Source organism: Molothrus aeneus, chromosome 1 (genome assembly GCF_037042795.1).
Source record: "Molothrus aeneus isolate 106 chromosome 1, BPBGC_Maene_1.0, whole genome shotgun sequence".
In the NCBI taxonomy this organism is placed as follows: domain Eukaryota; kingdom Metazoa; phylum Chordata; class Aves; order Passeriformes; family Icteridae; genus Molothrus; species Molothrus aeneus.
The window spans coordinates 130,067,126-130,079,231 of record NC_089646.1 but is presented as its reverse complement, the minus strand read 5'-3'; the positions used below and the strand labels follow the sequence as shown (position 1 = coordinate 130,079,231).

Sequence of the window (12,106 nt, the reverse complement as noted above, 5' to 3'; positions counted from 1 at the left end):
ATATGTTAATATATTTTAATATATGTTTTACTATATTTTAATATGAATAATCTTAGTATTTTACCACTCTACCATTTGAAGTATTCAGGTGTGTTTTCAAATTGCCAACTGGAGAAATGTCATGAGCTGAAATGTTCTTTCTCTGCTGGAGAAAGAATTTTTGTATAGCATTTGATACTAAAGGCAGTCCAGCCAGAGGTAATAAGCCTATTTTCAGTTCCAAAAATGGGAATCCTTTAATAATTTCCAGCAATATTTTTTAAAAGTTTGTGATGGAAAGGTGTTGAGAAGAGGTGCAGCATAACAAAACATTGTATTCACAAGCTTCTCATAAAGAAACCTGAAAATGCTGTCTGTAGACTATAAGAAAGTTAAGCTGAGTTCTCCTATCCAGATTTCCAAGACCCCAGGTTGCCACTAAGCATCCATTTCCCTACTTTTGCCATGAGTACTTCCAGGTACTCAGATTTAACAGTCACTTTTGCTGGTGCCTTGTTCAGCTAGTTAAGAATAAGTCTGTGAAGCAGGTTATACACAAAACGTACTGGCTGACTTTTTGCCATTAGTTTGTAGCTCAAGAACATTTTATATACGGAAGATATCAGAAATTTTTTGTCAGCTCATAAGGATAATTTCTCATAAAAACTACCTCCTTGGAAGAGCAAAATTGGTACAGGAGTGTAAAGGGTACTAGAGGTGTATTTCAATATGCAGTGGGTGTACATTGTTGGAAAATAACAGCTGGTGGGCATAGAGAGAAGAAATCAACAGTTTCACATTTTGTGTAAAGGGTCCACAGAAGGCTAGATGGAAAATTATTTAATGTAAAAAAGAAATAGAAAGCCCTAGTATGGCTGCAATGCATAGGAGTTATTCAAGTTTAAAAAAAAATCTGAGCTTTGCTAATACTTATGTTCAAGAATTTCAGTGTTTTCTGTAGATGCATTCTTGTTATCTATTCCCTGGATGACATTCCATCATGAAGGGAGAGGTCTAGTTTAAATTAAAGCTTGAGCACTGTGCAAACTTCTCATGAGACAGAGCAGTTCTTCTCCCCTTCTGTCTTTCATCTCTTTATTGTTTGCCAGCAGTGGTGAAGGTCTCTATTTGTGCTAGACAACACCAATAAAACAGTGGCTATTCAGCTAGTGTTGCCAAGGTATTAAGAATGGCTTACAGGCAAAGAGAAATCAATCAGGTTGGCTATCAGTGAGTTCCAACACATGATTTCATTATAAATCAAGCAGAGTTTGTGTTTAAACAAAAAATCAAAAAACGATATCTTTTTCTTGGAAGGAAAGGAGAACTGGAATCATTGCCAAGGACACTCTGACAGCCCACTGATACTAGCAAGAGATGGAAACAAGGCCTTGTGCATGAGATGCTTTTCTTGCAAAGTTTGCCTTAACAGTTCTGCTGTTGAAAGCCATGCAAAGAATAAGCCACATCCTTTAGAAGCATGACACACCAGTTTCTCCTAAAAAGACCACATTTGTACTATATATAATGTTATATATAATGTTAAGTATTGACTACAGCAGGGAACCACAATACAGTTATATAGAAGCTGAAAATTATTTTCCCAATGGCTGTTACTTAGTATTTTCCCTTAATTTCACAGGAAATTTTGGTCTGTGGTCATTCTTTGGAAGTGAATATGACAACAAATTTGGACTTCTTCCTCAATGTGGCTCAAGTGCAACTTCTTCAGCAGCTGGTACAAGCTAATATGGTTGGACTGGAAGCTTCCAGTAGCACCACTGAGGTAGGTTTTTCCCTGGCTTGCAACTGGATTTTTAAAAAGTCCATCTGCAATGTAGTGTAGCTCTGAGCAGGTGTTTGTACCATCTAGAAAAAAATGTATAGGTAAAGGAAATACATGTTTTTTGTTTGTATGGTCAGTTTCAAAATTCATTCTGATGTTGATTTAAGAATAGAAAGAATGTTAAGAGTATTATTCAGTAAATATTGTTATTATAGTGGTTCTGCAACATCTTATGTACAAGGAGAATTATCTTATGTAATGTACAAGGAGAATTATGTAAATGATGAAGGAAACAAATTTTTGAGAAGTGGGTTTTTGAGATTATTTGGTGTTGAACTTTTCTCGAATCTTTGGTATTTTCTTGTAAGTTCACATGCTACATTGTCTTTCACTAAATCTAGTAAACTATAAAATCTTTTCTGTGCCTAGTAACCACTACTGTCTTAGGGACTCAAGTCCCTAAAACTCAATCCACTTCTGAATATTTTCATACTTCATTAGTAAAAATGTTGGTACATCATGAGGGATCCTGCATCTGAACAGTGTGAATATTAGTGATCAGCAATCAGCAGCCATCTCTTGAATTTTGTCATTCTTTGTTATTGGGACTTGATACCTCAGTTTATATTGAAAGCCAATCACTGCCACAGACTGGTAAGTTTAAATTTCACACTGACACTTTTGCGCTGATACAAACAAAAAACAAAACAAAAAAAATAGGAGAAGATAGGGAAAACTTTTGCCCTAAGAAAAAGTATGTAATTCTTATCTTCAAAACTTGGAATCTAGTCAGGCTGACAGCATCTTTAAGATAATAGGAGTTAATAAATGACAAAGCACTAATTCCACTGGAATGGCTGTTGGACCTATTGAGGTACCTTTGCAAATAAGAACAAGAGTTGGGAAAAGAGTTATTGAGCAAGACACAGTCAACTATTCCAAGAATCTGGCTAATGGGAAACCTGGAGAAGATTTTCTCCTTCTTTTCCTGAATCTCACAGTTTCAGCATTGCACATGAGTCTGGGTGAAAGCAAGGAATGCTCTAGAGCAGCCAAACTATTTACATTCCTCTCTCTTCACCCTGTCAAAACCCCAGAAGCTGTTTGAGCTAATCTAGGCATCACATCACCCCCCATTCCTTTATCACTTCCCAAGGATAGAGAGAAATAAAGGGCATTGTTTCATTAACATTTGGAAATATGAAAGATGTAGAAAAGAAATGTGGTGTATTTTTCTTTTCCTTGGATATTTTACAGACACAGGGCCTCTTTGGAGATGAATACTGCAAATTATATATAGAAATATCTTCAATAAGTTATTTGTAGAGCACTGTTTTCTCAGTGTCAGTGGAATGGACAGAATCAGAAGATTTGAATAGATGCCAAGAATTTAAATTCTGAGTTGGCTTTGTGCAGAAGTGCTGCATGACTTACTTGGACTGTAAAAACTTAAAAGGAATTTGCTACCAAATTTCAGAAAGACTTTTGTTGACTAAATAATGAGATACTTATTTGCTCTTCATCGGTAACTCCCTTGCATCAGTGAGGTCTCCTGTAATGAGTAAGGGGATAGTTCTGTCTCAAGGTGTTTGCCTTGTCTTTAGTAAGTCATAGAACTACATCTGGACTTACTGTATTGGAAATATAAATACATTGGTTTGTTACTTTTTGTCCAGTTCTGCTTCAGTAATGTGTAGCTCTGTGTGCCTAAGTGAAGCCACCTTACCCTCTAATATCTGCACATTTATTATTATTCTTGTGGTTCTTTAGTCAGCAGAAAGAAACATCATACACTGATTGTATGCTGCTGTTTTAATCTTGGTGAATGAAATCAGTAGCACATAGCTTTTCATACTTCACACCTGCATATTATTTCATTGCAAGAATCAAAGCATAATTTATATTGAAGACACTTCTGGAAACTATGCTTTACTCAAAAGAAGACTAATGTCCAAGCTAGATTAGACTTTTCAGGATGTTGTTCAGTAAAATCTTTCTTTACCTCAGGGGAATGACCATGTGGATAATTGTCCTGTGCTTAATTACCCTTGCTTTGGGATATTTTTGTCTTTATATCCATGCAGAATTTTGCCTGATAAAACTTTCAGTCATTGCCTCTCAACATTTCACAATACCTTTCCAAGAACAGTCTGACTTAATCTTCTTCATAGCCCTGCTTTAAGTAAATGGAAAGAGTAATTAGATGCCCCACCATCGTCCTTATCCTTCTCTCCTTCTCTTTTTCTGAAAAAACCTAGCTCTCTCACCCTCTCCTTATAAATTCTGTGCTTTAACCTTTTAATCCTCTTGATAACCCCCTGCCCATTCAGGTTTGTCAGTCTTCTGCTGTTGAGCTCAGAGCTAAAGACAGTGCTCGGGATGCTGACATGCAAGCATCTCATCATCTCACCTCTGATCCAGTGGCTCTGCTGCTGCTGACGCTTCCCAGTAAATGCTCAGGCTCCCACACTACAGGGACAGTCTTATCACATGTTCAAGTGATCATGTGATCACTTGTTCAAAATCATCACATTTTCAAGTTGTTGGCCACCAGGACTCTTGGGTTCCTTTCTGCAAAGCTATTCTGTAGCATTGGCCTCCAGCAAGTTTTTGATTTGGGATTTTGCCACCTCACCATTTCACAGAATCATTTACGATGGAGAAGACCTCTGAGATGATCAATTCCAGGCTTTGACTGTTCATTGCCTTGCCAGCTAGACCGTGGCAAGTGCCATCTCCAGGTCCAGGTCCAGGTTTACCTTTTTCCTCCATGAGGTTTCTGTTAAACCATTTCTCCATTTTGGCAATGTCCCTCTGAAGGCAGTTTCAATAGCTCCTCCCAGTTTGGTGTCATCTGTCTTTGGATATGTTTTGTGTCATTGCCAAGATCTTTAATAAAGACATTAAACATGATCACACCATGGGAAATGTCCGTCGGTAACTGGAGTTTAGCTGTACTTTGGAACATTGAACATTACTTTCTGGTTTTAGTGGCCCAGTGTGGTTTTTACCAACCTCACAGCCCATCCATTCAGTTCACACTTCAGTGTTTGGATAAAAGTCAGCTGTGGAAAACTGCCTAACCTTGGACAACTTTGCTAATGGCAAAGCACATGTTATCTAGTACTCTGTCCTCAGAATCAATCATCCCATCACAGGAGGCAATCAGATTGGGGTAAAGCATGACAGTCATCAAAGTAGCAACCCCTTGTTTAAACTTTAAAGGTGTGATTTCCAAATGGACTGTATTTGGTGGTTTACAGGGCAATGGTGTAAAGATTTGTGTAGACAAAAAAAAAACCAAAAAAGAAGTGATGATTTATGGGTAAATCTCTTTTTTCTTCAAGTGTTTTAATATTCTGCAAAAGGTTTCATGCCAAGTCTCCATTGCTGTGTTTTTACTTATTATAAGACCTAGCTTTATACTGTTTTATAAATCTTTGATGTACAGTGGGCCTATTGTACTGACTTCTTCATAAGGTATAGTCTATTATTGCAAAGAATATTGCTTTGATCTACTTGACAGCTTTAGAGTAAGGACACATATGTGGTGTTTGATAGATTACCTGAGGGGCAAAGAATGTTGCTGCCTTTTTGTAATTATTCACTTTTTCAAAATTAATATATGCCAAATTCTTAGAAGAAGAATATATAATGCCTACACATGGAGAACAGAAACAGAAGTGCTAGGAAATGAAATACAAATATAAGAGTGAGGTGCCGTTAATGTCCTGATTTTGTTCAGTGATACATCTAATATTATAGGTGAAATATCAATAAAAGGGCCACATTTCCTTCTTCTTAGAAGAATTTTTAATATTCTGGTAAAAATATTTCCAGTATAAATGATAACTAGTTTAACTGCTGATCAGTGATAAAACAGGTGAATTTTCAAGGAGTTCATTTCTTCATCTGGCGAATCTATTTCCTGGTGTCCATCACTTACCACCTGGAGATTTTTGGCAAGACTTATTTGTCATACTATCATTTAGAAGCAGAAAACACAAGAACTCCTCTTTGAAAAAGAAATTAAATTCAAACCAACACACATCTTGGTCTGCTGCTGACCATGTAGGAATGCATGAGTAACATATCTGACTGCAAGTCAGTGAATGTTACACTCCTCAAATATGGCTACTGAGGTCATTAGCAACTTTTAGTTTCCAATAAGCTTGAGTTTAAGGCTAGACTTTTGGAGAAAAATTGAGGTATACAAAAATTATTTCTTTAAATTTGTCCTAAAGATTCTTCCTGTCTGATAACTACATTGGAGGCATTGAATGCAAAGAACAGTTACATTGTATCTTCCTTGAAAAACTAAAAGGTACTTAGAAATGCTTACTTTTTCTTCACAATGTCTTTGTGAGGACTGTGGCTCTGGATGAAGAGAAGAGGATTGCTTTTAAAATTCAAGGCAACTTGAAACATCTGAAATATTTTCCAGAGGATGTCCATTGAGAGCATTCACTCACTTTCTGTTCCCTATGGTATATTTCTTCTTATCCCCTCCATCACAGAACCAGTCACAGAATGTGTCAGGTTGGAAGGAGCCACAGTGGATTCTCCTGTCCAGCCTCCCTGCTCAAGCAGGGTCCTCCAGAGCACGTGGCACAGGATTGTGTCCAGACAGTGCTTGACTATCTCCAGTGAGGGAGACCCCACACCCTCTCTGGGCAGCCTGTTCCAGCGCTCAGTCACCTACACAGTAAAGAAGTTCTTCCTCATGGTCAGGTGGAATTTCCTGTGCAACACTCTCTGCCCATTGCCTTTTGTCCTATTGCTCAGCAGCACCAGGAAGAGCCTGATCCATCCTCTTGACACCCTCCCTTTAGATACTGATAGATGTTGATAAACTCCCATCTCAGACATCTCCTCTAAAGTCATTCTCAAATAGGCCCAGCTCCTCAGCCTTCCTCATAACTGAGGTCCCCCTCATCATCTTCATAGCATTCCATTGGACTCACTCCAGGAGCTCCATATCTCTCGTGTACTGAGCATCCCAGAAATGGACACAGCACTCCAAATGAGGCCTCACCAGAGCTGAGTAGAGAGGCAGGATTGCCTCCCTCAATTTGCTGGCAATGCTCTTTCTAAGACACCATAGGAAACCTTTGGCACTTTTGGCCACAAGGGCCATTTTATTGTCCACCAGGACCCCGAGGTCCTTCTCCACAGAGCTACTTCCCACCAGGTCACCCTCCAGCCTGTACTGGTGCTTGGGGTTATTCTTCCCCTGGTGCAGGACTCTGCATTCATCTTTGTTGAGTTTCAGATGGTTTTCTCTGCCCATCTCTCCAGCCTGCCCAGGTCCTTCTGAAGGGCTGCTCAGCACTCTGGGGTATCAGCTGCTCCTCCCAGCTTTGTGCCATCAGTGAACTTGCTGAGGAGGCATCTGCCCCTTCATGCAAGTCAGAGATGAAAAGTTAAACAAGACTGGATCTAGTACCAACCTTTGGGAGACACGACTAGTTTAAGTTCTCCAACTAGACCTTGTGCCACTGATCGCAACCCTCTGAGACCTGCCATTCAGCCAGGGCTCACTTTGCCTCATCCCTATCTTGTTTGTTTATTTTCTGCTAGCCCAAGTGCATGTTTCTGTAGGCTAAAAGTCCCTAGCTATCCTATACAGTCTGAAATTCAGATAGGTATATGATATACGAATAAAAATAGCATAAGCTCTTTCCTGAAAGAATGGACAAACTCATCATATTTTCCTTCCATCATATTTAGTCACAAGTTTTTAATTGTAGTGAGGAATGCAGCAATCAACAATCAGTTTTTGAAAAATATGGAAATATTTTCTCACGGTTTAACTAGAAATTAAAAAGCTGTCCCTGTTTTGGATCCCTCTCAGACCTCCCTTGCCCTTGGCTGGCATTCTTTTATTTTTGCCTAAGCAATGAACAAACCTTCCAAAGTTCTTCAGTGTGCTTGGTATTATACTCATGTGTTGCTAGCCATTAGAATACAGTAGGTCTTGCACAAATTCGATGCTTAAGAAGTTACTTTCCCCCTCAAAATACATGAAAAAAAAATCTTCTTGTTGAACTGCAGGAACAACTGAGCTGATGAAGTATGGACTCAGATGTGCTGGCAAAACAGTCTCACAAAGAATGATCTGGGACTTGAAGTGTCTGATTGGAATTTTTCTTCATAGCTGATACATATGTCAAGCATAATTTGCAGTCAGAGCCAACAGGCAATGGGCACAAGCTGTCATTCACCTGGGGGAAGTGTTGAACCAAACAGGGGAAACCTAGTGTGGGCACATCTTTGTTTTCTTTCAGAAATTCCAGGCATGACCTGCTGGCTAATGTTTTCTGCTTTGTTAAAGCCTGCTTTTAGGTATTTGACCTTTGAGCACTCTTCCTAGGCTGCATAACTACTAGCTGCAGCAGTGTTTGTCACCTTGGCAGATAATATTCTACTTCTAGACCTAGCTCATGCCAATCACTGAGTAAAGTCCACCAGCAGGTGTGACAGGTTTCATAGGGCAAACCCCTGTGTTCTGATAAATTACAGCAAACCCACCAGCTTCCTGAATAAATGGTATTAATACTAGGGGGGAGCAAAAGTTGTTTCAACTTTCGCATTTTGTTCTTTTACCACAAAAATTATATTTGGAGTCTAACTACTATAAATATTGGCTATTTCAAAGTGAGCAGCATGTTACTTGTATTCATCCCAGTAATGGGCAAGGCTGGGGGAAGTGCAGCTCCTATCTGCTCAGACAAGAGCAAGAATAAGCAAATGCTTGAGTGAGTAATAAACAATACACCATTAAAGTGAACTAATTAATAGCTGAGAAGCATCCAAAAGGGAGAAGGCATAGAAAACTCATCTATGGCAGCTGATTCCTTCCTAGCTGGGCTAAATCTGATTGCGTGCTGATTTGTCACATTAGACATACTGCAGTAATATTTGCAGAAAGTGTAAGTCATTCTCTATTGCTGCAGATGAGACTTAAAAAAGCTTTTTTGATAAGTTTTAAAGCCCTGTAATATGATGGCTCAGGAAGTCTGGAAGAGTGTGCTGAAGAAGTATTTCTCTGTGCTTTCTTTAATTATGGTTGTTGGTTTTTTTCTCAAAGCATCCAATTATATCTACTTTCAGAGAACAGGAGTCTAAAAAGATCTTTATTCTAACTCAGTAATATTGTTATTTCTTTATTTCTGTTTAAGGAAATCTCATCAACCAGTTGTTGCTGTAACTTCACTGTAAGATAAAGAACATGGTCAGCAGGATATATGTACAAAAGTGCTGTTGCAATTGCATCACACATAAAATTTGAAGGAATGATAGCTAATAGAGTTTATAGCATATTTTCTTGCTGATGATACTTTAGCAGAGCAAACTTTTGAGTGATGAGCAATTTAATTGCACTTTAGTTAAGGCTATTCATTACTTGTATGAAAAATGAAAAAAAAAATTGTTGAAAACAAGCAAAAATTTGTTTTCCATTTCTATTTTGCTTAGAAAAAAATAACAGTGAAAAAACCATTAAAACAAGTTCCAGATAATACTACTTAGGAAGCCAGACAGTCAAAGTGTGAAATGGCAGATGCACATGTTGCACAGATGTTGTATTGACTGGATAGTATTCTTATGGAAAGCTTGTGTAATTGGAAGTATTTTAGTATGTTGAAACTTTGAGAAGTTGGCATTCCGATTTGCCAGTTTCTTTTGAAGAAGCTGTTTATCTTTTGTCTTTTAATTACTGAAATCTAAGGTAATCAGTGTTCAAGAGCCAAAACATTCTTGGTTTTTGTATTTTATACAAATCAGTTGAATTTAGGTATGTCTTGATATCCTGAAATGTGTTGGCACATTAAAAAAGCTAATACTGTGTAAAAATAACTTCCTGAGGGTTTCAAAACTTTTTTCATTATGCTTTTGGTATTTATTGTAGTGAGTGAAAAGAGAGCTAGCTTAGTCTATGGTATTAGTAATGCCCCAGAAACAGTAGGTATAGAAATATGAACCAATAAAATATTTCTCAGATTTTTTTTTTAATTTTTTTTTTAGCTTGCAGAATTCCTGATCAGGTCTTGTGTACCTGCTAAGTTCTGCCTATGTTTTAGAGCTTTGAAATTTCATTCCAGGGAATAGCAGGTCATGCAGCATTAGTACCATAACTTTGATGTCCTGGGCTATGAGACGCTTTCTTGTGGATCTTCACCACCTTAATTGAAGAATCACAAATTTATTGCAGCTGGAATAAATATGTTCAGTTTATTGATAAAATTGTTAGCAACAATCTCATGACCCAGCATTTGCGGAGTGCCTTTTTGCATGAATTAGTTAGTAACTGTAGCTTCCTTATTTTAATGATTGTACATTTCAAAGAGTAAGCTATTACAATGCTTCTAACTAGGTTACAAAATGTAGAGTTTCAGATACCAAAAATGAAGTAACAAAGTAAAGAGAAAGTAACAAAATTTGGATTATTTAGATTTGAAATACTTAGATTCTCAAGCAACTTGACAAGGGTTAGCTTAAAATTAGGCTTGGTTATTCTCACTGTGTTGGTTTCATGGGTTTGGAAACAATGGAATATATCCAGATAAGTGTTTTCACAGTTGAGAAGGATTGCAGAAAGCTGCAGTTCTATGCACATACCACAGCTAGATCCCCAAAGTAGCTCTAATTTGTGTCACTGGAGTTAGGAAATGTCTTATGCTTTCGTTCCTGCACAGTGAGGCCACTTCTGTGTGCTTCAAATTGAGACTGTGCCTTGTACATCCCAGATGGATTTGTAAAAGACAACAACTTCATTACCTAAAAGCTCACAAAGTTTTGATAAGGAAGAATTGCATTTCATGTCAATCTGTGTAATGTCCTTAGAATGTGAAAAGGAAAAATTAAGAAGTAGGAGACAAAGGAAAATCTGTTTTGCTGTAAAGATGTGACCTTTAGTTTCTCTCCTAGAATTACAGGGGAAAAAAAAATTGTTCAAAGTGATTGTTGCCATGAAAATGGCTCTTTGGAGAGATCTTCATGCTTAGATCCTGCAAATACAAAAAATAAAGGGGAAAAAAGTGTTTATAGTCTCTCTTTAACATACATAATTAGGAAAATTTTTATCTTAGAATGAAGAGTCTCTTCAGTAAGCATTTGGACTTACGTAGTTGAGCAAGATCAATAAACATGTTAAATAAGATAGATATTAAACTGACAAGGTAAAGAATTCCTAGTATAGTAAAACCAGACATGAAATTACAGATTCAATGTATATTTCCTTTTAGCTAGGAAGAAACTAGGTTTTCCTGCTGATTTTTGATGTCCACAAGCACACAGACTATGTGGGGGGAAAAAAATGGAAAGTTGTATCTGTTAGCTTTTTAAGCACTTCATGATTCAAGACCACTTTTGTCGCAGACATCTTTCATGAAAAATCCTTTCTTAGGATTTTTCCTTGTGAGAAGCTGCAGTTTCAGCAACCAAAGTAAACAATGGTTATCTGCTGCTGTGGAATGCCACAGATAGACCCATGATTGGTCTCCTGTAGATGTTTAGATTTCCTGACCACTCATGGCAGAGCTGGCTCTTGCTCTCTGTCTGAGACACAGATCTTTGTTATTCATTCTATTCTATTCTTAGCTTAGCTAGCTTCTGAAGAAACCTTTTCCTTTCTCTTTCTTTTTAGTATAGTCTTAATGTAACATATAAAATAATAAATCAAGCCTTCTGATCATGGAGTCAACATTCTCGTCTCTTCTTCATCCTGAAAACCCTTGTGACCACAGTCACACACTTTCTATGACATTTTCCTTAATGTTTTCTGTGACCACTTAAATTAAGGTGATAAGATGTTCCTGCGTATCAGGATTTCACATAAAATATAGCTGGGGAGGAATTTACCCAATACAATAATCTACAAAGAAGTTCATAAATAACATTCTTCCAAATATTCCTTGCTTCAATACAGAAGGATATTTTGTATTGTTAACAAAAGGAAAAATACAAGTATTTCTCTAGAATACTGTGAAGCTTCATATCAATAGTGTTTAAAGATTCCCATGCTGGAACAAATCTAATGGGAACACATCTCATAGGGGTTGTTGTTATTTTCTGGGAAAAAAAATTATAACAGCAAAATAAAAAGTTAGAGTGAGAAAGGAAAAAAGCAAACAGAAACCTTGAGGTGTTGGTTTTCCTCTATGTTCCCATCAATACTAGTTAAAGACTAAGGTTAACAGATTTCTTTTCTCCTCTCTTTTGCTATTTTTCCAGATGTTTTAAAACAGAGCATAATGGGATAGAATTATTTTTACATGAGTTTTAAGTACAAGTGGGGTTTCAGTCCACTTTTTTTTTCTTTTTAGCCTACAGTTCTTGATT

General features: G+C 37.4%; 1 protein-coding gene across 1 annotated transcript in view; it reads left to right on the top strand.

Moving 5' to 3' along the window:
- Positions 1-12,106, top strand: part of VPS13B (vacuolar protein sorting 13 homolog B) — a 433,987-nt gene that overhangs the window by 288,887 nt on the left and 132,994 nt on the right. Inside the window, exon 33 of the mRNA XM_066565010.1 lies at positions 1,622-1,765. Within this exon, the coding sequence (XP_066421107.1) occupies positions 1,622-1,765 (144 nt within the window). The remainder of the gene's footprint in view (positions 1-1,621; positions 1,766-12,106) is intronic.